General features: G+C 44.1%; 4 protein-coding genes across 8 annotated transcripts; 3 read left to right on the top strand and 1 right to left on the bottom strand.

The window, feature by feature from the left end:
• Window positions 1-6,850: 6,850 nt before the first annotated feature.
• Window positions 6,851-9,433, bottom strand: LOC121971056. 2 transcript variants are annotated; one of them, XM_042522136.1, is made up of 5 exons: window positions 8,623-9,433; window positions 8,473-8,536; window positions 7,556-7,617; window positions 7,264-7,396; window positions 6,851-7,180 (listed from the first exon to the last, which is right to left on the bottom strand). In XM_042522136.1, the coding sequence occupies exons 1-5, from the start codon at window positions 9,031-9,033 to the stop codon at window positions 7,038-7,040; spliced, it is 813 nt and encodes a 270-aa protein (XP_042378070.1). In that variant the 5' UTR covers window positions 9,034-9,433; the 3' UTR covers window positions 6,851-7,037. The 2 variants fall into 2 exon arrangements, with proteins under 2 accessions (XP_042378070.1, XP_042378071.1); XM_042522137.1 differs by lacking the exon at window positions 8,623-9,433 and having other exon boundaries at window positions 8,403-8,584.
• LOC121972769 lies at window positions 9,154-10,047 on the top strand. The gene is made up of 2 exons (XM_042524405.1): window positions 9,154-9,425; window positions 9,792-10,047. The coding sequence occupies exons 1-2, from the start codon at window positions 9,154-9,156 to the stop codon at window positions 10,045-10,047; spliced, it is 528 nt and encodes a 175-aa protein (XP_042380339.1).
• Window positions 10,048-10,629: 582 nt separating this feature from the next.
• LOC121971055 (probable alpha-amylase 2) lies at window positions 10,630-16,556 on the top strand. Of its 3 annotated transcripts, none has more exons than XM_042522135.1 (13): window positions 10,630-11,090; window positions 11,460-11,538; window positions 11,653-11,683; window positions 12,482-12,519; window positions 12,963-13,089; window positions 13,168-13,394; window positions 13,927-14,072; window positions 14,154-14,272; window positions 14,963-15,051; window positions 15,145-15,267; window positions 15,391-15,426; window positions 15,890-15,988; window positions 16,061-16,556. In XM_042522135.1, exons 2-13 carry the CDS (start codon window positions 11,521-11,523, stop codon window positions 16,250-16,252), a joined length of 1,245 nt encoding a protein of 414 aa, XP_042378069.1. In that variant the 5' UTR covers window positions 10,630-11,090; window positions 11,460-11,520; the 3' UTR covers window positions 16,253-16,556. The 3 variants fall into 3 exon arrangements, with proteins under 3 accessions (XP_042378069.1, XP_042378068.1, XP_042378066.1); XM_042522134.1 differs by having other exon boundaries at window positions 10,630-11,119; XM_042522132.1 differs by having other exon boundaries at window positions 10,630-11,148.
• Window positions 16,557-16,822: 266 nt separating this feature from the next.
• LOC121973643 (expansin-like A1) lies at window positions 16,823-18,462 on the top strand. Of its 2 annotated transcripts, none has more exons than XM_042525033.1 (5): window positions 16,823-16,958; window positions 17,026-17,138; window positions 17,204-17,382; window positions 17,506-17,620; window positions 17,980-18,462. In XM_042525033.1, the coding sequence occupies exons 1-5, from the start codon at window positions 16,850-16,852 to the stop codon at window positions 18,208-18,210; spliced, it is 747 nt and encodes a 248-aa protein (XP_042380967.1). In that variant the 5' UTR covers window positions 16,823-16,849; the 3' UTR covers window positions 18,211-18,462. The 2 variants fall into 2 exon arrangements, with proteins under 2 accessions (XP_042380967.1, XP_042380966.1); XM_042525032.1 differs by having other exon boundaries at window positions 17,488-17,620; window positions 17,980-18,401.
• The last annotated feature ends 7,041 nt before the right edge of the window (window positions 18,463-25,503 follow it).

Here is a 25,503-nt window from a genome sequence, read left to right as displayed (position 1 = left end):
GCAGGCCCTAAGGGAGGAACTGTCCCAGTCTCGGGCGACTCTAGCGGGAGTGTCTACCGCTTTGTCAACCTATCAGGAGGGAGAAGAAGCTCGTTGCCTGCGAAGTCGAACGTCGTATCTGACTTCCCCCGAATTTCTATCCCAGGCTGGGGCACGCTTTGCCATGACCGTGCCATACACGGCGGCGGGAGTTATCAGGCAACTGAACGCGCAGGGCTTCTTGAGCTCCATCCCCGCGGCAGATTTCTTGAATCACAACCTAATTATTCAAGGCCTTCCGAATCACAACCTAATTATTCAAGGCCTTCCGGATGAGATTTTTGCTCCTTTCAAATGATCTGTACTAGCCACTTAAACTGGGAACTCGTTACATGTACATATGTCTTTTCGAGTTTTCACTTGACTATCTTACTGCTCCTACGCCCCTCGTTTAATCCAGCCTACGTCCACAAAGCCAGCCCCTTCAAACTTGATAGGGCCGCAGGTAATTAGCACTCCAAGGTCGATCCAACTTCCTTCCTTGAGTATCTTGTAAATAATAGGCTCCTGATGCCAATTTCTTGATAACCTTGTATGGTCCATCCCATTGAGGAGCCAACTTCGTTACTTCCCCTAAGGGCTTTATCTGCTTCCAGACCAGATCACCTTCTCCGAAGAATCGAGGGATCACCTTCCTATTATAGTTCTGTCTCATCCTCTGTCTGTAGGCTTCCAACCTGGCAGCTGCTTGCTCACGAATTTCGCTGATGAAATCCAGTTCAGCCAGCCGTCGCTCGGTGTTTTCTCCATCGTACATCATCCTTCTTACAGAAGGTATCCCGACCTCCAGAGGAACCACCGCTTCATTACCGTAGACCAGATGGAAGGGTGTCAGACCTGTGCTCTCTCGGGGCGTCGTACGGTAGGCCCACAAAATGCCTGGGAGCTCATCTACCCAGCTGCCTCCCATGTGATCCAGCTTGACTTTAAGCCCGCGTACTATCTCCCGATTGACCACCTCGGTCTGACCATTACTTTGAGGATGAGCCACTGAGATGAAGGCCTGAGTTATGCCAAACCCCTTGCACCAATTCTGTATCCTGTGCCCCTGGAATTGTCGACCATTATCCGATACCAACTTGTGAGGTAAGCCAAATCTGCAAAAGATGTTTTTCCATAGGAACTGGATCATCGCATCTTCAGTGATTCTGGCTAAAGCTTCTGCTTCTACCCACTTAGAGAAGTAGTCTATGCTACCAACAAGAAGCGCCTCTGCCCGGTAGCCATCGGGAAAGGCCCCACGATATCCATACCCCATTGGTCGAAAGGGCAGGATACTGTAGAAGTTCTCAGCAGCTCTGTAGGTCTGTGCGTCAGGTTCTGGTACTTCTGGCATGATAGACAAGTATTCACCAACCTCTGTGCGTCCTTCTGCAAGGTAGGCCAGAAATAACCAGCCAGCAGTACCTTCCGAGCCAACGTTCTTCCCCCAGCATGATTACCACAGCACCCCGAATGTATCTCTCGCAAGGCCTGGTCCGCTTCCTCTATATTCAGGCACTTGAGTAGAGGCCTGGAGAAAGACCTTTTGTACAGCTGATCCCCAATCATTGCATAAGAGTAGGCTTGCCTCCTGATCATACGCGCTTCCTCAGGGCTGGTGGGTAGGGCCCCTTGCTGAAGAAAGCTCATTATGGGCGCTCTCCAATCAATTACTTCTCCCGCGTTATTCTGCAAATCTATCTGGGCTACAAGGAAGGTCTGTGCTATAGATCGGTCGATCGTCCATGTACTCAGGGAACTAGCATTTTAGCCAACTCATCCGCTCTTTCATTTTCAGTTCTAGGAATCTTCGTGACTGTGATCTCCTTGAATTCTCCCTTCATCTTTTCATAAGCCTCCTTATAAACTTGCATCCTCTCGCTATTCACCCCAAATTGCCCGGTTGTCTGCTGAGTTACCAGCTGGGAATCGGAATGTATGATGACTCGACTCGCCCCCACATGCCGAGCCGCTTGCAGGCCTGTTAGTAGAGCTTCATATTCTGCCTCATTGTTGGTAGCTCTGAAACTTAACCGCACGACCAACTGCATGATATCTCCCTGTGGAGATATGAGTAGTGCTCCTACACCACTCCCACGATGGTTAGCCGACCCGTCCACGTAGATTTTCCAGACCTCTTCTGAGTCCGCTGGGTATACTTCTGTCAGGAAATCCGCCAGAGCCTGTGCTTTGATTGCGGTTCGAGGCTGATATTGTATGTCATACTCCCCTAACTCAGTTGCCCACTTGATAAGCCGGCCCGCCACTTCTACCTTGGTGAGAGCTCGGCCCATTGTACTGTTCGTCAAGACGGTAATGGGGTGCGCCAAGAAATACGGTCGGAGACGCCGAGCCATGAGGACAAGTCCATAGACCAACTTCTCCAGGGCCGTATACCGAGACTCAGCCCCCTTCAATAAATGACTGAAAAAATACACTGGCCGTTGTACATTGTCCTGCTCTTTAACCAGCACAGCCCCCACGGCCTCGGGGGTAGCTGACAAGTAGACCCAAAGAGGTTCTCCCACAATAGGCTTAAACAGCGATGGCAAAGACTCCAGGTACTGCTTCAGCTCTTCAAAGGCCTGTGTGCATTCTTCCGTCCACTGAAACTTGGCCGCTTTCCTGAGCACTTTGAAAAAGGGCGCCGCTCTATCTGCGGATTTGGAGATAAATCGGGACAGGGCTGTTATCCTGCCGACCAGCTTCTGCGTCTCCTTCAGATTTTGAGGGACCTGCATGTTCCGAAGGGCTTGCACTTTCTCAGGGTTGGCCTCTATCCCTCGTTCGGTCACCAGATAACCCAGGAACTTCCCTCCTTTGGCCCCGAACAGACATTTCAAGGGATTCAGCTTCACCCCATATTGCCTCAGAGTCCCACAGGTTTCTTCTATATCCTTTATCAGACTGGACGCCAGAGGGGACTTGATCAGGATGTCATCAACATAAACCTCTACATTCCGCCCGATCTGAGCCCGAAAGACTTTGTCCATCATCCTTTGATAGGTAGCCCCAGCGTTCCGGAGTCCGAATGGCATGACGGTATAGCAGAAAGTACCGTCAGCCGTTATGAAGCTGACCTTCTCCTGGTCTTCCTGGGCTAAGGGTATTTGATGATATCCCTGATAAGCATCCATCATGCATATCCTTTCGCAACCAGCTGTTGAGTCCACTACCTGATCGATACGCGGGAGCGGATAACAGTCTTTTGGAGTGGCCTTGTTGAGGTCGCGAAAGTCTATGCACACCCTCCACTTGTTGTTTGGCTTCTTTACCAACACGACGTTAGAGAGCCAGGACGGGAACTGCACCTCTCGGACGTGCCCAGCCTTCAGGAGCTGCTCTACTTCAGCTCGGATAATTTTATTCTGCTCAGCAGGGAAGTTTCTCTTCTTCTGCTTGACTGGCTTAGCCTCAGGCATAATATGCAATTTGTGCTCGGCTACTTCTGGTCTGACCCCGGGCAACTCCTCTGGTGACCAAGCAAAGACGTCTCGGTTGCGACGCAGACACTGTATTAGCTCCGCCTTAAGCTCTGGAGGTAAGTCACTGGCGATGCGAGTGATGCTCTCCGATCTGTCGGGGTGTAGCTGAACCTCCTCCCAAGAAATCGGTTCTTCAGCGATAGGTAGCGGTTCCTCTTGGATAGCGTGTACCCCCCCATCTTGCGCCCTCCGGCTTTTGCGCGCCTCTACTCGGACCATGTCTATGTAGCAGCTACGAGACACTTTCTGCTCCCCCTTGACCTCCCCGACCTGCTCGCCGACCGGGAACTTGATCTTCTGGTGAAACGTGGAAACGGTAGCCCGGAACTCATGCAGGGCTGGCCTTCCCAGGATAACGTTGTAGGAGGAAGGCGAATCCACCACAATGAAAGTGCTCCTCCGCGTGCGCACCAATGGCTCAGTGCCCATGGAAATGACCAGCTTGATCTGACCCATGGGCTTGACTTCATTATCTGTGAACCCGTACAAGGAAGTGGTTACAGGCTGGAGCTCAGCGGCGTCGATCTGCATCTCCTCAAACGCAGCCCTGAATAAAATGTTGACCGAGCTCCCGGTATCCACAAAGACCCGAGCCACTCGGCTATTAGCAATAACGGCCCTGATTATGAGGGCGTCATCGTGGGGCAGCTCTAAACCCTCCAAGTCTTGGGGCCCGAAGCTGAGGACAGGACCAGATGCCTGCTCGTAGCTGCATCCCACGGCCCCCACATATAGTCGCCGGCTATGTGCTTTACGAGCCCGGCCTGAGTCCCCGTCAGTGGGCCCTCCTGAGATCATACCGATCTCTCGCACAGCCACGTTGCCCCGATTATCAAGTTCTCCGGCTTCTCTTCGGTCTTCGCCGGGGCCAGCTTGGTTAGATGGGCCAGCTAGGTCGGGCAGGGCCTGCCGAGCACGTCCAGCTGCAGCCCGTTCTTCCTCCATTCTCTGTATTTGAGGCGCCAGCGCCGGGGGAGGCAAGCCTTGCTCCGCAGCTCGCCTGGAATCCCGGGCGAATTGGAAGCAGTTGCTGAGATCGTGCGTCCTGGACCGATGATATGTGCTGGTCTGGCTCCCTGTGCGGGCTGGGGGGCAGGCCTTGGCTGAATGCGCCGGAAGGGCTGGGGTGGCTGGGGTGCTCTTCTTTCAGGTCGGTTGTCTGATGACGTCGTCTTCTCGGTTTTCCGCCTGGCGGCCTGCGCTTCCTCCACTTTGATGTAGCACGAGGCTTTCTCTACCATGTCGTCAAAACTCCGGGCGGGGTTTTGATGAGATCTCTGAAGAATTCCCTTCTCGCAATCCGTGGGAGAAGGCGCCATCGATCTCGGAGGTGGCGAGGGGCTACTTGACTGAATCGATTGATGTAGCCGCAGGGCTCGGCTCCTGCTTGAGAGCAAAAAGACAATGGTCGGTTTTCGGTACTTACGATCACTGGCGAAACGGCGTAGGAAGGCCGTTTTGAAGTCCTGAAGCGGCTGATGGATTCTGGGGGCAATCCATCGAACCACTTCTGTGCCGATCCGATAGAGTGTGCGGAAGACTCGGCATTTGACGGCATCGCTATATTGATACAATATAGCCGCATTCTTGAACTTTCTCAGATGCTCTTCTGGGTCCTTGCTCCCATCATATTCTCCAATGTTTGGGGCTCGGTAACCCCTCGGCAAGCTTTCTTTTAAGATCTGGTCAGAGAAAGGTACCTTATCGTCAGGATCTTCGGGTAGGTCTTCAGCCAGGATCACGGCCTTCCCCTTTCCTGAATCCCGAGGCGGGTGTAGAGAGCTTTCCGCCACTGAGGCTGGCGGCTCCTCCTTCTTTGGACTGCGCCCGCGAGGTTCAGCCCGATGATAATCGCGACGGGGTTCTCGGAATGAAGCACGTGGAAGTTCTTCCGGCTGCTTCCTCTTTGAGCTCCTGTCGGAAGCGGGAGCTAGTTCTTTGGATGCCTCAGGGGCTAGGCGGGGTCGTGAAACTGTGCCTTGTCTTTCGGAGGCGGCTCGCTTCCTAACCTCCTTGAAAAGCTCGTATTCCCCCGCAGTCATAGTCACGTTGATCCTCCGGCTAGAGCTTCGACCGGAGTCCTCCATCTTCACGCTCCGGAACAGGCTCTTGTGTTCCCACAGACGGCGCCAAATTTGATCCCGTCCGGAGGCTGAGTCGGACAGAGGCCGGTCGCGGTGGACTGGGCGTTGACGGGAAGTCGCGGGCGATGCAGGCTCCCCACGGGTGGCTGACGCCGCTACAGGACCCTGCGCACACTCAGACGATCTCCTTTCTCACGTTAGGGACCGAAACCCAGGGAAAAAGTCCCCGGATCAGGCCCTCCGACGCTCAAGTCAGGTCCTTTTTCCCCAGAAAGAACAGAGAGAAGCAGAAGGGAAAAATAGTTGTGGAAAGAAATGACGAGAGAGTGTGTGCGCGTACCTGCGTACGAGGGATTTCTCCCCTTTTATGCGTCCTCCTGCTAGAACCTGCCCTCCTGTCAGAAAACGTTGGACGCCCGGCTTTGTCCTCTAGTCCTGGACACCTGTCGCGCTGCTATTTGTTGTGAAAGTATCTTTCTGTTTAGGAACCTCCGCTTTCGCACTTGGGTTTTGTCCTGTAGTGAGAGACAGCTGGCAGGCTACTACTGGCTATGAGGGCATCTTTTCGTTTCAGGAACCTTCGCCTTCGCTCGCATTGTTGGTATGTAATGATTACCCCTGACGGACCGTTGAGATTCTCCGCTCCCGTATTACTTAGCTCCTCCGATTCATTGTGCCCCCGCACCAGCCTGCACATGTGGTTCGCAGACCTGCAGCCCTAACTGTCTAGACATAGCTACGCTGATCTTCAACCTACATCCCGCGCTTTGTACTTCCTGGCCCTAACCGCAGGTCTGTAGCTCGGGCTGCTTCTGCTCAGCTCTGCCGCTTCCGACCCATTGGCCTATACTTCCAGTTCTCGACCTCTGCTTAGCTCTGCCGATACCGCCTTGCATCCTGCACTTTGTACTTTCTGGCTCTCAACTGCAGGTCTGTAGCTCGGGCTGCTTCTGCTCAGCTCTGCCGACCCTGACCGGCCTATGTGCTCTGTGTTTCCGGGCCCTCTATTGCAGGCCTGTGGATCGAGCTGACTCCTCTCAGCTCTGCCGCTCTCAACCCGCTTCTGCCTATGCTGAGCCCTGACTGCCCTGTCAGCTTGTCTTTTTAACCGTCAAGTCGCCATGACTATTGACCGCCACCTCCTCGTGACTTTTGACCGCCACATAGTCTGGACTTTTCTAATCCTTTCCTCTTGGGCCCTTCTATCACTAACCGTATCATGTAGCAAGCAGAGAAGTAGCTCCATGACACTTCAACAAGGCAAATGTAAAAACAAAAGATTTCCAACTAAGTCATGCTAGCCCATAAATTACAAGATCATTTGAAAGAACGACTCAGTTTTGATCATTATTTCATTTTCAGTTCTCTACTTCGAGAAAGATAAAAGGTTACCAAGTTTCAATACATTTACTCTGAAGGAGGAATGCATCAATGCCTAACAAGTGCCTCAGTTGTGCCCCATCATATCAAGCATTTCATCTAGACCCTTCAGTCTCTGCATGCCTTCACTTAGTAAGAAGCGAATTTTCTGTCTATCATCACAGTGCCGATTCTTTTCTATTTCCTGCCTCATGGTTTGTCTCAGCTCATCTGTATACACCACCGAATTCAAAATGCTGCAATTTCTTTTTGATAAAAGATGAAGGAAAAACAAAGAGAGAAAAAAGCATGACCTCTTGCATGAATAGGGGCCCGACGAGCTGTTCTTAGTGCTTGTCTATAGAACTTCAGTACACGAGATCGCAAAATGAAGCTCTGTAAATCTAAATATCGTGTCATGGTTGATTCACGGCAGTCGATCAAACCCTGAAACAATTAATGTACATCAAAGTCACGTGTAATGAACTAATTTGTACAAGAGGTCAGAATGATGTTGTTGATAACACTACGATAATAAAACCTTATCCATTCATAGTGCAATGATGCTGTCACTGCTTAATCATTTTAATATATAACCATTTTCACCTGATGTCGATATGCATGCAATTCCAATACAAGATCTGTCTCCTGTTTGGCCAACGTTCTCACTGTCAACAGTTTGTTGATATTAGTGATAAAAAGAAGTGCAGGTAATATGTCAATTTTCATACAAGGCATCATGTTTTTTATAGGAAAAGCAGATAAAACGTCATGTTTGCCAATAAAGATACGCAAGACCGGAAAGGCAATTTTACTCAGCACTTGAAAATGTTTTTCAAAGATGAAATAATACTGAAAAAATAGTGAATAGTTTTTCAAAGTTGAATGAAGAATGCAGTATTTTGAATGATCTCAAGTTTGTGTTAAGAGTCATTTCCATGTTATACACCACCTGCAAGCAAGCGTTTGTAAATTAAAACTCCATGCAAACTATTGCGCTCCGTGAAATCAGCAATTCTACAATTACATTTGCATCTTTATGTTAGACAACTACTTAAAACTGTTCTTAACTAAGTTTGAAGAGAATCACAAGTTCCGTTGGACTCCTCAGTTAAACGCTGCAATTTTTTACGGGCATCTTTAGAGAAATGTCAGATTTTTTACGGGTTACTAACGATAAACAGCACCTAGATATGTACCGATGAGGAGGGCTATCACCTCGGTTTAGCAAGCGCAACTGGAGCAAATCAACAAACACTTTCTGTGCTGAATCGAGCAGATGGAATTCAAGAGACTTTTACACAATTTATAATTTACAGCCACTATAACAACATCTAGGTGGTCATCAATCAAGAATATTAACACAAAAGAACAGGCAAATAGTTTTTAAGTAGCGTGCAACATGGAATTCTGAAATAAACGACGAGTATGAGAAAAGATGAGAGCAGACCACCTTCTTTCACATAAAAGCGATGGATTGTTTGCAGATGGAAACGGCAGCAGAAGATACATTTAAATTTTACCTCCGAGAATGATGGCGGAGACTGATTCGAGACGACGACGGCAATCTGACAATGCCGACGGCAACTGTAACACATTAAGAAATAATTACAAAATATTATGTGAATCCAACGAGTCTCAAATCATACACAGTGCCTCTTTTAACTACTCACGCGAAGTGTGCCTCTGATTGATTGATTGAAGTAATGGGCACCGCCGATTAAGCCTTCGGTATTATTTGGGTCGATCTTGAACAGCGAGTCGATAAGGTCGTACCTGAGTGGGCCACGTGCAGGGCCGGGCCGGTCCGGGTCGCCGCAGTCCAACTTCGCTCCGCTACGACAAGAGGAGCGACGGAAGATTCCCGGGAATATTCTGCTCATCGTTATCCCTCCGTGATTGCGTTGCCCATTAAAAACCGACTCCGCTCTCTGCGTCTCTTCATCCTCTTCCGATGTTTCAAAGCTTGTTTCTTTGACGCATTCCGTCGAACAGGTGATGGGCAGTGATCGAATGGAGAGGATGCTCGAGGAGGCTTTCCAGATCCATGGCAAGGACAGGAAGGGCCGCAAGATCCTCCTCATCGTCGGCAAGTTCTTCCCGGGTGCGTTCCTTTTTTTTTTTTTGCGTTAGCTGATTAATTTTCCTTTGCTCGCTCGGATCGGCTGATTCGGGGATCGGGGTGTGGGCCAGCGAAGGAGTTGATGGCGGGCGGAGGCGAGGCGGCGCTGCGGAGCTTCCTGGAAAGGCGGGTGTTCCCGGAGTTGCAGGTTGGGACTACGGGGTTCGTGGTGGTCTACATGCACACCGGAGTGGAGAGGTCGGAAAACTTCCCCGGAGTGGCTGCGCTGCGGTCGGCGTACGAGTCACTCCCGGTGGCCGTCCGCGACGGGATCTGCGCCGTGTACTTCCTCCACCCGGGGCTGCAGGCCCGCCTCTTCTTCGCCACCTTCGGCCGCTTCGTCTTCAGCGCCGGGTGAGTTTCTCGCCGTTCGATCTCATGTCCCTGCTATCGTGCGCCGAGCGTGTCTCGGACCCACATTCTGTGCTGTTTGGTCCCACCCTGCCGTTTCTTCAAACGGAAAAAAAGGAAGAATCGCTGACGTGTCCCGGGGCAGGTTCCGGCGCATGTTAGCAAATACGGTACAGGGTATGTGACAGTTGGCAGCGTTTGACTGTCTGAGGAATCAATGGACTCTGTCTCGATGAGTGCACGTCTTTTTTTTTTTTTTAATTAATCGTAGATCATGTGGTTAAATAAAAAAAAAAAAAAATCAATGCCTTCTCTTGTTCTTAGTCTTACAATAATTCGGGATGATATTGGTTACTGATTTATATATAGTCTTTTAATATTGGGCGGCGATGGGTGGAACAGGCTGTACGCGAAGTTGAAGTACGTGAATCGGCTGGAGTTCCTGTGGGAACACATGCGGCGATGGGAGGTCGAGGTGCCGGAGTTCGTCCTGGACCACGACGACGAGCTCGAGCGCCGCCCGCTCATGGACTACTGCCTGGTAGAGAGCGACCGCCACCACCGCAGCTTCGACGCCCCCGCCATGGACTCCGCCGCCATGCATTCCCTCCGCTGCATCTACTAGCAGCCGTGCCATCACCGCCGGTGTCTTGACCTCTCTTTCTCCGCCCTTCTCTTTTTAAATATTAGATCAATGTATATTATCTTTGTGGTAAGTTCACCGTGATGAAGAGTTAACCAACGGTTAAGTTGGTTGGTTTTGTTAGATTAATCTAGTGATGTCCACGGCCTCGCAGGGCCCAACGGGCCTGTTGGATCTGGCCTGTCACTCGTGGCCCTTCTTTAAACGGATCAAAACCGCTCGATCCATTTATGATCTGATACGATTGGTCTATTGGGCTTTGAGCAACTAAATTGATTTGTAAAGCAACTTTAACATAGTAAATTAGTTTTTTTTTTTAAATGTGCCAACTAATTTAGTGGGATAAGGATCTTAAAATGTTGAGTTCCTCTTCCTCCAAATACTCTGATGATAAAATATCTTTGCTAAATAAAGTCAACCAGTGTTTTAATAAACAATATCACTATTTTGGAATTAGTTCTTTGCAAAAAAAAAAAAAAAAGGCAAACAACCACATTTGTGGTGTTAGGTTTTGCTTTAAATAAATTAATCATCTATCAACTAGTTAATTAACAAGATAATTTAAAGCTCATCTTTCCCCACCGGCTTCTATCGAATCAGTGCGTCGGCAAATGTCAATCTGTTAATTTCACAGGAGAAAAACGACACGGAAGAGGCGGAGAAGACGACGACGATGGGTGGGCACGCAGAGCCATCTCTTCGTGTACGCCTCCAGCTCGTGGTCCGCTCGATATAATATTCGGTGTTCCTTTGCTCCATTCCAGGCCGTTGACGTTGGGCGTGTGCGCATCAAAGAAAGAGGGGAATATTGAGAACCAACGATGTTCGTTGAGCAGCGTCTCTCTCCAACTTTGGATTGCTAAGCTAATTAAAAAGGAGAGGAGGAAAAGGAGGGCTTTTGGAATCGAATCCTTCATCGCTTTAGATCGCTTTGGGCTGTCATCGACAGCGGTCCTTCCGCCTGGACAAGCCGTTCTTGATGAGTATAAATGGGTGAGACGAATCGACGGGCAGAGCACAAGCTGGTGTGAACATCTTCTCATATTTGCCTAGGGTTGTTCGCTTCCCGCCGTCCCTTTTTAGGTGAAATTTTACATATTTGGTAAAATGAAGTGCCGTTCTGAGCTCGATATTGCAGGGATGATTGTGCTGATTAGATATCTGGGGGATGGAAATGACTTAATTGGGTGCCTATTTAGTTCTGAAACTAGATGCCAAATAACTCTGTTGCTAAACAGAGAAATGACAAATTTTAATCGGATTTATTGCTAGGACCACATCGAGTTCTCTTGTTGCTTTAACATTGCTCCATTTGTCATTTGGTTCTATTCATATTCTTTTTAAGTTTCACATCGAGCTTTCAGCAACATTGTTCCAAATTATTGTCGTTGCAGGGATTACCTCTTCAAGTCTGCCAAGTGGTGTAGTTTCACACAGAAAGTCTAGCTATCAAATATGGGTTACCATCACACTGTATGTTCTGAACCTTTTCATTCTCCTTGGAGCATTTGTTTTGAGCAATCCCTTGGAAGTGATCTTGAAATTTCATGTTGACATTCTTATTTAAGGAATATTTTGCATATGCAGGTGGTTGATGACGCAAAAGAAGGTTCAAATGGTAAGTGGGCATTGTAATGCTCCATCATTTTCATGTTATGCTTTCTGATTTATCAGTTTAGAAGAAGAATGTCTTGTGGCGAGTATGTCAAACTAAAATAAACTTATATTGACTGACAATTGTCAATCAAAACTATAAACGTACTTCTTCATTATCACCTTTTTAGGAATAGAATAAGTAATGCCAAATCACCTTTTGCTTCGATTCTTCCAGCTATGAGTTGTCGGCCTCTATTCCTTTTGTACTTTTTCCTCATCACTCAACCAAACAACACGTGCTCCTAACTGGGTGATGCTTTCATATTTTTCTCATCCGCAATGATATTTGTTGATTTTGAAAATTTTTTAAGATCTCATAACCATGAAACTTAGACTATACCATCTTCTCCTGTTAAGATAAGGTGTTCAACCTGCTGGTTCTACTTTTATTCACTTCAAGATGCCACAGATGCAAGGGTGTTCATGGGAAAAAGACAATAGTCACACTTTTTTTTGGGTTATTAACTTATTATAGCTTTCTTCTAAGTTAAATGAACCAAAATATGCGATCAAGAAAATTCTGGTTACAGAAACAAGTGTCTTCTTAAAACCTTTTGCAGTGTGTCAGTGTCCTAGATTTTGTGTTATTGTGTAAATAGTTTCAGAATTGCATATTTCTATTATATATTCTTATAAACTCCCAAGTGCTTATCAGTGATTCTGAATTTTTAAACTTGTAGATCTGGGCAGAAAAATCAGTCTTTTTAATGAATAATTCTTTCTAGAGCTTATATCTCACAATCTATTTTCCATCTTTTAGGTGGAGCAATACGAAATGGAAGAGAAATCCTTTTTCAAGTAATTGATTGCTGTTCTACCCTTCTCATACTATTGTCTGAATTAATGCAAGGAATTCTGGGAAGCTGTTACTCTTGCGTCTTGCTCTCGGATTACAGTAATCAATGGAAAATTTTGTCATCCTTATGTCAAATATGTAATTTTGATTTATTGCCGAATAGACTCCCTTGATGGAGTGGATGCTTTTGGTTGGATTTCACTGATGATTTGATAACACATCAGAAACATGAATTCTATACAAACTTGTCTAGGCATCTTGAACTTCTGTTGATCCACCTCTTTCATTAAATTGAAAATCATTTGAGTGAGATTAATAAGAAGATAGCAATTAAAATGTTAGATTTTCAATTTAATACAAATAGTATATAGATGCTATGCTTTGATATATTTGCTAATATTCACAACAACTGAAGTTCATGCTTAACAAATATAAGTTTTTGTAGGCATTCAATTGGGAATCACACAAACATGATTGGTGGCATAATTTAGAGAAGAAAGTTGGAGATATTGCTAAATCTGGCTTTACGTCAGCTTGGCTGCCCCCCGCAACCAATTCATTATCTCCAGAAGGTAAGCAAAGTTAGACTATTACTTCGTTTTTAATGTTGGTTCATGCTTGTGGATATATATGGTGCCTTCATTTTACAGGTTATCTACCACAAAATCTGTATTGCCTTGACTCTTCTTATGGTTCCTCCCATATCCTGAAAACGTTACTGCAAAAAATGCAACAGAACAAAGTTAGAGCAATGGCTGATATAGTTATTAACCATCGAGTTGGCACTACCAAGGGACATGGGGGAGCATACAATCGTTATGATGGTATTCCTTTAGCCTGGGATGAACATGCTGTAACTTCATGTTCTGGAGGACTGGTAAATCATCTATCTGATAGAATATATATTAACTTATTTCTAGTTCATAGATGTTCAGAGAGATGTAATTATATTTATGTGAACTTATAATCTTGGTGAATAATTAACTACTTTGTGTCTAACTCACCATACTACTAAAATGACAATACTTATCTTGTGTGCTCATTAAACTATGCTAGAAGATTATTATTCTCATTATACGTAATCAAACTCTTCTAACAGAAAATTTGAAACTCGTATCACATGTTACAATTATGTTATTCTTAGATTTGGATTTTTTTTTTTCTGTTTCTTGCAAGAACTGTTTTGGTGTTTTTCATGCTTCCGACTGTGAAACCATTTGTCCTTGTAGTTGTTGGAGCCACTGGCGTAGTGGTTGTTCTCTTGTTTCTTTTTTAATAAGTACTTCTCTGATTTAGCTTTCCTGGTATGCAAATGTTTTCTTGTTGGCATGATCATCTGTTCAAGTCATAAAGTACTCCAATGATTTAAGCTCAATTTTTCTCTTGTTGCATCCATGTGATATTTGTAGGGTTCCAGAAGTTATGGTGAAAACTTGCATGGAGTCCCCAACATTGATCATAACCAAGCTTTTGTAAGAAAAGATATAATTGGTTGGTTGAAATGGCTTCGCAAATCTATTGGTTTTCAGGATTTCCGTTTTGATTTTGCAAAAGGGTATGCCAATGTCCCTTTTCAGTTTTTGTTGTATAAAATCTGTGTTGCCTGACAAATATAGGCTACTTGTGAAATTTGTAGATACGATCCAAAATTTGTCAAGGAATATGTTGAGGAGTCAAAGCCTGTATTTTCTGTAGGAGAATACTGGGATAGTTGCAATTATGCACCACCTAATTATCGCTTGGATCACAACCAAGGTATGGCCCTCATAATATCCCTTTCATTTTTAAGCTTCAGCCTCAAACATTTACCTTATGAATTAAGAAAATAACGAACAGTAAGGGTCTCTTAAAGGATGCAGTACTGGGCTACGATTAAATTCTTGAGACACCTAAATCTGTTATACATAAAAAAAATACCTAAAAATAGTGATTTTCTGCATGGTCGGCCAAATCTGTTATACATTGGTCGTTAATATGGGCTTGGGTTGGAGTGGCACAAAAATGTTTAATGGTAAACTAGGAAAGGAAAAAGGTTGTTGAAGTGTTTCCTTGACTCGCATAAAATCGAATGAGCTCATTCCCAAATTATAGTTTTGGCAGATAAGGTACATTTATTGTTGTTTCAAGATGTCATTTAAACAAGTAATATTAGTAAACCTTCTAAAAGAGAAAGAAAGACCCTTAGGCAGGACATCATGTTAAGGCTTTTGCGACTTACTAAGAGTGCCTATCCTGATGATACTATACATCGTATTCTTTTATCACACTCATCATCATGTCAGAGAAGTGATCCGCATGAAGCAAAACTAAGAAATTGTCATTGGTGGCATAAGTCAGCCCATCAGGAACATGAAGTTATGCATCACTATTTTTTATTTCAAGTGTTACTTCAGTTATAGAAATTTGATTTAATTCTCAGAGGTTGGTGCCTTGTTAAATTCACAGACAGTCATAGACAAAGGATTATTAACTGGATGGATAAAACAGGACAACATTGTGCTGCCTTCGATTTCACAACGAAGGGCATCTTACAGGTGCATTTTGTAACTGGTTATTTTTTTCTCATGTCATATTTATTCTTTTGTTGTATCAGATAAAACCTTTTACTAAAAGCATTCATAAAACAGGAAGCTGTTAAGGGTGAACTATGGCGTTTGCGTGATCCTCAAGGGAAAGCACCTGGTGTGCTTGGGTGGTGGCCTTCACGAGCAGTCACATTCATTGAGAACCATGACACAGGATCAACTCAGGTACCTGTTATGCCATCTATCTTCTAATACTCAAAGGGAGTACTTTCTATGTACCTCTCCTAATGCGACTCTTTTGTCTTTTGTTTTTTTATAATCACTAAATGAGATGTTGTACTTTTTCAGGGTCATTGGCCTTTCCCATCTGGCCATGTTATGGAGGTACTACATATTCTATTAAGAGCACCAATTTCTTTGCTAGAAATCATATCTTAATTTCACTATTTGATTACGAAAGTAATGAATGATAATCACTTCAGGCATATGTTCTTCTGTAGTAAGAAAAGAAAGCTAAAATATTATTTGACAAAACTGAAATATTCAATGAAATTTAAAGCTATATACATTTTGTGACAAACAGCAACTTAAATAGCCTCAATAAGCAAGAAAAATTAAAATGGGTGTTTGCTAGAGTTTTCAGTAAACATTTTTAAGTTGGTGGAAATGAAGATATTCCTCTAATCAAAGGTTTCAGCCAGTCACTTGCATTTGCTGTTTGATATATGTAAAATGTAACATTTTTTGAGCTATTACTGGAAATTATTGAAAGACCATGCCTTTAATTATCAGTTCGTTTTATACTATCTTGAATTTTCAGGGTTTTTAATCTTGGCTCGATTTTCAGGGATACACTTATATACTCACCCATCCTGGAATACCAACAGTTTTCTACGACCACTTCTATGATTGGGGCAACTCTTCCCATGACCAGATTGTGAAACTGGTATGTGTACCTTCATATCATTGTCAAATCTTGTTTTAAGGCCTCGTCTTTAAGATTCTTAAAAACTCGCAGATGGACATACGCTGTCGTCAAGATATCCACAGTCGCTCGAAACTTAGGATCTTGGAGGCTCGCTCTGACCTTTATGCAGCAATTATCGACGAAAAAGTCTGCATGAAGATCGGAGATGGCTCATGGTGTCCAAATGGGAAGGAATGGAAACTCGCGACTAGTGGCAACAGATATGCTGTGTGGCACAAGTAGATCAAACTCCAGTCATCCAGAAGTTCAATGCTATTGCTATCCATATATGCACTCTACGATCATCGAGACAAAAATCAAATTTCCCGACTATATTTTGCGATAAAGGGTCCTTGTTCCCTCAACAATAAGCAATCCATTACTGTCGATCGTTTAACGATCTAGCCTCCTCGCTTGTTTATTCATACATATGACATGATATTTGTTTAATAAAATGTTATCAAGAATGATATGGTCTTAGTTCGAGTTTGTAATTCCGCGTGAATCTCTGGAATACGTGCTTTGAATCTAAATCCATGTTGGTCAACCATTGGTGGTTTTGTTTTCTCTAATTCAGAAACAAAAAACGTGAAGAGTTGACATCAGTTCAAAGAAATTGATCGAGATCCACGTCACAAACTTGATTCTTCTTCTTCTTATCCCTTGACTGGAATGGATCGTCTGTCACGCAAAAAAAAGTAGTTGTGCCAATTATTCTACAGAATACAAAGAAAACAAGATGCTACTCAACAGAAGCCTTAGTGGTTCAGCACCACGTATTTTACTGCACCTCCTCTCCTTCTATATGTCCACCGAAGGGCGACCTTTGAAGCCACAGACATGGCTTCTCATTCCATCTTCTTCCTGTTTCTTCTCTTCCTTCTGTCTTCCTCTGCCACGGCCCTTCATGCTCGAGCTAGCCACTCGTCGTCCTTATCCGATCCCTCTGGTTTGTCACTGCAGCCTCTGATTCTTTCCTGAAAGAATTTGCGTTTGATTTTGCCTAGTTCTTGTAGCCGGATCATGTGGATACGGCCCCATGGCGTTGGGCTTCAGTGGCGGCTGCTACGTTGCTGCTGCAAGCTCTGCTCTTTACAGAGGCGGCGTTGCCTGTGGAGCATGCTTCCAGGTTAGCTTTTCTTTTCCTTCCTGTAAAAGCCTCGTTTGCTCGTGCTTATCGTTCTTATTTGACAGGTGAGATGCAAGAACATGAAGATTTGCAGGAGTGAAGGTGTTAAGGTGATCCTCACCGATCTGCATGGCCTGAATGACACGGAATGGGTCGTCAGTAGGCCTGCTTATTCGGCCATGGCGCGGCCGGGGATGGCCAAAGAGCTGAGGGGACTTGGCGTTGTGGATGTGGAATACGAGAGGTAATCATGGAGTCGAGAACTTGTGTGGTGTTCTCTCTTGTGCCAATTCCAGGAACTGGTGATTGACAATCTTTTTCTCCTGATCCATTCCTTGTGAATAAGCAGAATTCCATGCGATTACAGTGACAGGAATTTGTCCATCAGAGTGGAAGAGAAGAGCAGAAGGCCTGATCGTCTGGCCTTCAAATTCTTGTATCAGGGGGGCCAGACTGACATTGTAGCAGTGGAGGTAGCAAAGGTAACAAAAACACAACTACTAATGGAAGTAGGTCAAATCTTCTATCCCCAAATTTTTCTGTCCCCGTGTCCTTTGCTGATCGGACGGACCAGATTACATCTTAAGGCATCATGACATCTTTAAGATGTGTGCAGTATCCTCGTGATGTGTAAGACATCCTTGAGATGTAATCTGGTCCGTCCGATCGGCAAGGGGACACAGGGACAGAGAAATTTGAGGACAGAGGATTTGATCCGTAATGGAAGAGCTTTCTTAGTCACTTAGAGGCCTTACCAACAATCGCATGATCCAGCTTAGATTGAATCTCGATTCTAAGAGGGTCTTCATTTTGAATTTTTTTTGTGTGTCTTGATCGACAGGTTGGGTCATCGAATTGGCAATTCATGAACCGGGTCAACGGACCGGTTTGGAGCACGGACCGGGCGCCGGCAGGGCCATTGCAGGTTAGGCTCGTGGTCACGGGCGGTTACGATGGGAAGTGGGTTTGGTCGCAGAAGGAGGTCTTGCCGGCCGAATGGAGAACTGGTTCCGTTTATGATTTGGGGGTTCAGATTACTGACACTGCTAAGGAGGCTAGCTCAAGCTCCTAGTCTTAGACCTACAAATGCTAACCTAATGGAAAGTTCCATTGTGCATAGAAATGTTCAGAACCCCAATTCAAGGGGTTTGTTAGATTTAAAAACAGAGATTGAATCCATGGAAGCCATCCATTTTAGTCAGTGAATGAGATAAGATGATCACCTAATGCTTCTTAACAGAATCATTAAATATAACAAAAGCATCAGCAAAGATTGAGAGCAGTGGCCAACTTTTGGTCCTCTGCTTGATTTGATCGGGATGTGTTAACAACTCCAGGAGCAATGGACGCTCTTTCCGGTGGAGATTTGACCACTGTGTTTAATAAATTCTATGCATTTGGTTCTCCATGTCCATTCAAGCTTTTCCCACAATCATGTTGATGTGGATTGAATCCTCCCTCCTGACTTCGGACTGGCCGCACCCTTTCCTTTTAGTTTGAATCCGGTAGAGCCGGTGAACCACTCCGGCGATATGCTATGAAGCATGTAGGTCGGTAACTCCCGTTCGTCTTTACCCGAGCTGGTCAACCTGCACTGATAGAATATGTTGACATAGAATTACTCACAACAAGTAGTCATTCATCCAGAGAAAGAGAGAGAGGGGACCAACCAAAGCCTTAGAGAGCCAAGAAGAGTTTCTTGCTATACATTCTGCCTCTTATATAGCTGAGAGACAGGTCTTCTCCACCTGTCACATGTAAAGTCTCACCACCCAAGATGCCATGTATAGTATTCATATAGTCTAAGTTGTGGGGATGTGAGGCTACTGTTATTGATCTGTCAACATAACGGAGATATTCTCGAGCATGGATGTTCTCGTGGCCTAGACGACATGCTAATGATGTTCTCGAGCAGGGCTGCTCTTACACAAACTCATGGCTAAACAATCATTAGCGGGAATAATTAAGCAAAAGAATTAGAGGGGTCAGAGTCTAGGAGAAATATTCCCAAATGGGGATGTTCTCGCGGCCCGGACAATGTGATGATGACTTCTCGAGCAGGGATCCTCCTACACTGTTAGTTAGTCATGAAAAAAGGGGTTGGGGGTTTATCCGAGAAGGTACCTGTGCGAGTGTACCCGTATGGGTTGACCAAGTTTCTTTACTATGAAGTGTGGATACCCAAGCGAGTCAACCGTGACTTCCTCACCTAAGGAGCCTGGCCGCATGTCTTACCGAGGATGTTCCCGAGGGGATGTTCCCAAGTCATCAACTTCCCAAGCCTCGGGTCGGACATCGGATTCCTCTATAGAATCCGAGTTTAAAAATTTCCTCTATACTCTTTTCCATTCGGGTCGAATATCAGATTCCTAATAAGATTTGGGAGAAATTGTCATCCTTATATCTTTGGTTGGCACTCATAGATCCGTTTGAGTATATATATGATTTTGCTATATTATTTTAATCCATAATGCATGTTTTTAATGGTGCATTCATAGCTTAATTTCACATTTATATCATATTTCATAATTGCATGTAATATTGGACTTAATTGCAAATTGACTTATTATCATGATATTTGATGCTAATATTTTATTATTATTTTAAGGCATCAAAAGGGTCATGGACCCGATCAGATCAAGTCACACTTGGGCTCAAATCTAGGGCTAAACGAAGCAATCAAGCCTTGGAGTGTTTTGGATCGTCCACTGAAGATCAAGCAGATCTGAGCCATCCGTCAAGAATATGGTCCATCCGACCTAATGAAGAGTAGATCTAGTCCATTGATGAAGATCCGGAAGCTTTGATCCAGATCTGAGTTCATCTAGCCGTTGATCAAGCCCCTAGAGATCTGGACCGTCCGATCAGATTTGAAAGGGATATAAATCGCGTGAGAAGCTACAGTGAAGCTTGGGCTCGGGCGTTCACGATTTCCTCTACAGTGTCTCCTTCTTCTTCTTCGCAACGGTTGACGCTCCCATTCCATTGTTCCAGATCCGATGAGCTTAGCTTCTTCATCCCCGGCGATCACTGAGCATCTGGCGTTCATCATCCGAGGTTAGATTGCGGGAGAGGGTGTTTCCCAATCCGCGAGTTCGATTTTGATTCCCATCCGCGATCCAGGCAGAGGGTGTTTCCCATGCTCTGCGATTTTCATCAGCCACCGGAGCTCGAAGGGCGTTTCCCAGAAGCATCCGGATTTCCTTCCATCTCCATTCCATCTGCTGCATTCGCACCGATCTGATCAATTGGCCGAGTGATGCAAAATTTCAGAATTGAGCTACTGATTTCTTGCAATCCGAATCTTATTAGTTGCTTAATGTTTTTCTGCAATTTCCTGATCTGAAATTCCTTATTTACTCTCTGATTTTGTTGAATTTTTACAATCTGAATATGATGTAGTAATTAACTGTAGCTAACTAATTAGTTTTCAATCTAGTGTTTGCTTTGAATTCCATGTTTCAGATTCACAAATTTGAGTTAGTTTTAATTCTTGTATTGGAAAAACTCTTGCTCTTTTCATTGAGAAAGCTGTTAATGATATTAAATTTTGATGGTGAAAGAATTACTTGATCTATGAATGTGGTTATGAGTTGAATGCTATATCGGTTCATGTAAGATTAAGATGGATTTCAAGCCTTGAATGTAGAAACTCTTGTTTTAGCTAGAGTAGCTGTAGTTATGTGGTTGAGAATTATGGAGATAGTAGTTGACTCATTTGATTCAATGTTGCATTGGATCTCGAATTTAATTGAGGTTCAATTGGTTAGAAGGGAGTGGAATATGTTTAGATGAGAGTTATTTTTCTTTGATGCTATTCTTGACCCAGTTGAAATTGGATTTTGATTGGAACCAATTCTAGAATTCACACACATGTACTAATTATCCTTGGAAAAATACGACTTGGGACTCGTTGTTACAACACTTGTTTTAATTTTAATGAGTTTCAATCTTTATTAATTTGGAGCACCACGTGACATGAAAATGACCAACACCAATATACTCGGGTGGGAATTGCAAGATACATTACATACAAAACAAAGTGTTGCTTTTGCATGAGGGACAAAAACATGAACAAACTTTAGCAATAATCAAAAGGGTGCCCTTTTTTATTGATATCATTAAAGGACATCACTTTTTGATTTTTTTTTATTAAAAGGCATCTCATCTCACTACAAGTTTGCGTTGTAACAACTATAATTTCATATCTGTTATAATGCATATTTACTTGTTTAAAAATATTTACGTTGTATTAGTTATAGTTTCATAACTGTTACAATACATACTTAACTTGTTTAAAAATATTCACTTTGTATTGGCTATGGTTTCATAGTCGCTATAATGTAAATTTGACATGTTTACCTAATATTCATGTTGTAGTAGTTATGATTTAATAGCTGCTACATCTCAAACTTTTTTTATTCAACAATATTTTGTTGGTGCTTGAAGCGCTAGCTAATCAAGTTTGTATTTTGATATTGGAAAAAGTTTAAAGTTAAGCTGTGTTGTGATCTAACAAGTCTGACTAAGTGTGCAGAAAAGTCTTAAGTGATCTTAGGCAAGACGAAAGTCTTAGTTGATGCTAGGCAAAGAAGTCCTAGCAGACACTAGACAAGTGAAAAGTCTTAGTTGTGGCTAGACAAGGAAGTCTTGGTCCATGAGACTGGGTAAAATCATGATAGTTCGAGGACATCGGGCGAAATCCCAGTGTTGCAAACACTAGGTGGAAGTTATGGGGGTCGTGAACACCAAGTAGAAGACTAGACGGGTCGGGGTTTGAATGTCCAGTGAAAAGTTCTGAAGTCTAGGTTGCTGAGTAAAAGTCTAAACGATCTGAAGGACAGATTTGACACAAGGTAAATGCTCCTAAGAGGAATAGATGAGGACGCGTTCCTCGTTGAGAGAACAATAGGCGTCGATTCGACCTAGAGTTTCTAGAAATCTGAAAATCAAAACCGCACAGTCTGAAGACTATTAAATATTTTATTTCTATATTACTTGTTATGCTAACTCTATTTTGTAGAGTATCTTTGTATATTTGGACTAACATGTTTTGCAGGATCTGAAATACACAAGATAACTCTGGTGAACAGTGCCCGAGGCATTTTTTGTACTGTTGGAGGTGCCTTGGAGCATTTGGAAGGTGCCTTGGATAAGCTGGAGGTGCCCTCGCATAGGAAAACCTTGGGTCAGGTTGACCAGGTTGACTAAGCTTGAGTTGGCTCAATATCCCCTAGGTCAGGTTGACCAGGTTGACTAAGCTTGAGTTGGTTCAAGCTTGAGTCTTGATTTGGGTTTTGATGTCTGACAATATATGGAGATTGCAGATGCAATCATCCGTTTGGGGAGATTGTTGGTACAATTCTCCTCTGATCAAGGTTTTACCAGGTTGACAAGAAGAAGAGTCAAGTGGGTTAATGTTGACCGGATACTTGACTGGGAAAGTCCTAACTGGAGGTTAGGTAAAAGCAACTCCAACAGGAAAGTTGGCAGAAATGGAATAGATGAGGACGCGTTCCTCGTTGAGAGAACAATAGACGTCGATTCGACCTAGAGTTTCTAGAAATCTGAAAATCAAAACTATACAGTCTAAAGACTGTTAAATATTTTATTTCTATATTACTTGTTATGCTAACTCTATTTTGGAGAGTATCTTTGTGTATTTGGACTAACATGTTTTGCAGGATCTGAAATACACAAGATAACTCTGGTGAACAGTGCTCGAGGCGTTTTCTGTACTGTCAGAGGTGCCTTGGAGCATTTGGAAGGTGCCCTGGATAAGCTGGAGGTGCCCTCGCATAGGAAAACCTTGGATCAGGTTGACCAGGTTGACTAAACTTGAGTTGGCTCAATATCCCCTGGGTCAGGTTGACCAGGTTAACTAAGCTTGAGTTGGCTCAAACTTGAGTCTTGATTTGAATTTTGATGTTTGACAATATATGGAGATTGCAGATGCAATCATCCGTTTGGGAAGATTGTTCGTACAATTCCCCTCTGGTCAAGGTTTTACTAGATTGACAAGAAGAAGAGTTAAGTAGGTTAATGTTGATCGGATACTTGACTGGGAAAGTCCTAACTAGAGGTTAGGTAAAGGCAAGTCCAACAGTGGCAGAAATAGAAAATTCAAGTGGGTCAGTATTTATCGGATACTTAGTGTGAAAGACCTAGTGAGTGAAGTTAGACAATAGGGAAATTCTGATGAATGAAGCCAGGTAAAAACCCTGATGAGTGAAGTCAAGCAGATGGAAAATCCTAGTGAGTGAAGTTATATGAAAGTCCTGGTAAGTGAAGTCAGGCAGTTAAAAGTCTTGGTGAGTGAAACCAGGCAGGTGAAAGTCCTGGTGAGTGAAGCCAGTCACGTGGAAATCCAGGTGGGCCAAGGTTGATCGGACAACTAGTGTTAGGAAATCCAAATAGGTCAAAGAATTGACCGGATACTTGGCACAAGGAAATTCAGATGGGTCAAGGATAACCGGACATCTAGTGGAAGGAAGTCCAAGTGGGTCATGGAGGACCAAACACTTGGCACGAGACGGTAAGTCCAAGTGAGTCAAGGTTGATCGGACATTTGGCACGGGGAGAAAAGTCCAAGTGGGGCAAAGGATTGACCGGATACTTGATGAAAAAGTCCCAGCAGACTATAGTTGACCGGATGTTGGGTTTGGGAACCTTGGACTTGAGTTAAGCAAGTCAAAGGGAGGTCAATCGATCAACCGATTGATTGAACCGTAGTCCAATCGATCAACTGATCGATTGGAGGTGTACTGCATGTGAAGGTTGGCCCAATTGATCGGTTGATCGATTGGGAAGCAATGTCGCGAGCACAAAAGGGTCCCCAATCGATTAGCCGATCGATTGGGGCTAGATTTCTCGCACAGACGTAGGATAGCTGAATTAATCGGTTGATCGATTCAGGCCTTTTCCAGCAGAGAATAGAGGTGCTATGAATTGATCGACCAATCGATTCAAGCCTCTCCAATCAATTGGTCAATCGATTGAGATATGACCATTGCGCAAGTAGCGAGCTGTGGATGGTTGGGATGACGTGGATCTCACGTTGCAATCAATTGGGAGCAAGTCTAATTGATTGGGAGCCCTAGAGACGCAGTGTATAAAGCCGTGACGAGCTTTCTTCTCAGTAGCTCTTCTCTCGAGTCTTCTTTGAGTGCTCATGCGACTTTCCTCACTACTCACCGCCTGACTTAGAGCCTGGAAGTGAAGTGTTGTTGCACTTTCCAAAGGGTCTAGAGGCGTCTTCATCAACAAGAGATCATGCAAGAAGAAGTTTCTCATTTGTATTCTTATATTTTCTTCTTGCGTGTGATGTATCTTGTTGTGTGAGTTTTGTACAAAGTTTATCCGCCTTCGGTAGTTACCGAGAAGGAGTATTTTTCATAGTGGAGAGTGTGACATGTGTGGATCTTTGGATTAGTCACCTCTTCTTGATGTGGATACCAAGTAAATCCTAGTGTTAGTGTTGTGAGTCTTATTTCAAGTTCTATCCGCTGAAAATCAACAACACTGAAGCAAACAAATGAAGCACGACGAGTTATTCACTCCCCTCCCCTCTAGCTACAAATTGACTCTAACAAGTGGTATCAGAGCAAGGTTGCTCTTCATCGAAATCATTGTCGAAAAGGGCAACAAACTAGAGAGAGAAGAAGTTGAAGCAAGTTTAACAAAGTCAAAGACTTCAAAAAGGCTCAACTTCAAATGGAATTCTGAGATGGACTCAGATTCGACGTAAGGATGCCTCCACTGTATACATCGACAAACTTTGATTTTTGGAAATCAAGAATCAAAAATTTCTTCATGATGAAGATAGGGCAATGGTTTGCTCTCATAGAAGGTTTTGAAGCTCCAATGGATTCGAAAGGCAAAATTCTCAAGAAAAATAAATGGTGCAAGGAGAAAATTCAAAAGTGTGACGCAAATGACAAGGTAACCAAATTATTGGTTAGTCTATTGCCAAGCACAATTATTTACAAAATTGGAGAATACAAGGATGCAAATGAACTATGGAGCAAATTGGTCAAGGTTCATGAAGAACCCTCCACTACACCAAACCAAGAGAAATCAAAAGAGGGTGACTCATTGGAGCAAGACCAATAGGAAGAGGATTTCGAAGTTGAGAGATGCTCAACATGGGAAGAAGAAGAAGAAGGTTCATCCTCTAGAGAGCATAAAGACAAAGACAAAGGAGTATACTCCTTATTTCATGTGCAAGAGGATGAAGATGAAGAGGCCTCCATCTCTAGAATTGAGAAGGAGCATCATTCATTGACATCGGAGGAAGAAGAAGCTTATACCTCGAAATCAAATGAAGAAGAAGATGGTGCCACCTCCATGAGTTAAGCAAAATCGA

This window comes from Zingiber officinale, chromosome 4A (assembly GCF_018446385.1).
Source record: "Zingiber officinale cultivar Zhangliang chromosome 4A, Zo_v1.1, whole genome shotgun sequence".
NCBI classification, from domain to species: Eukaryota; Viridiplantae; Streptophyta; class Magnoliopsida; order Zingiberales; family Zingiberaceae; genus Zingiber; species Zingiber officinale.
The sequence above is the reverse complement of the archived record's forward strand: the minus strand, read 5'-3'. Positions and strand labels throughout refer to the sequence as shown.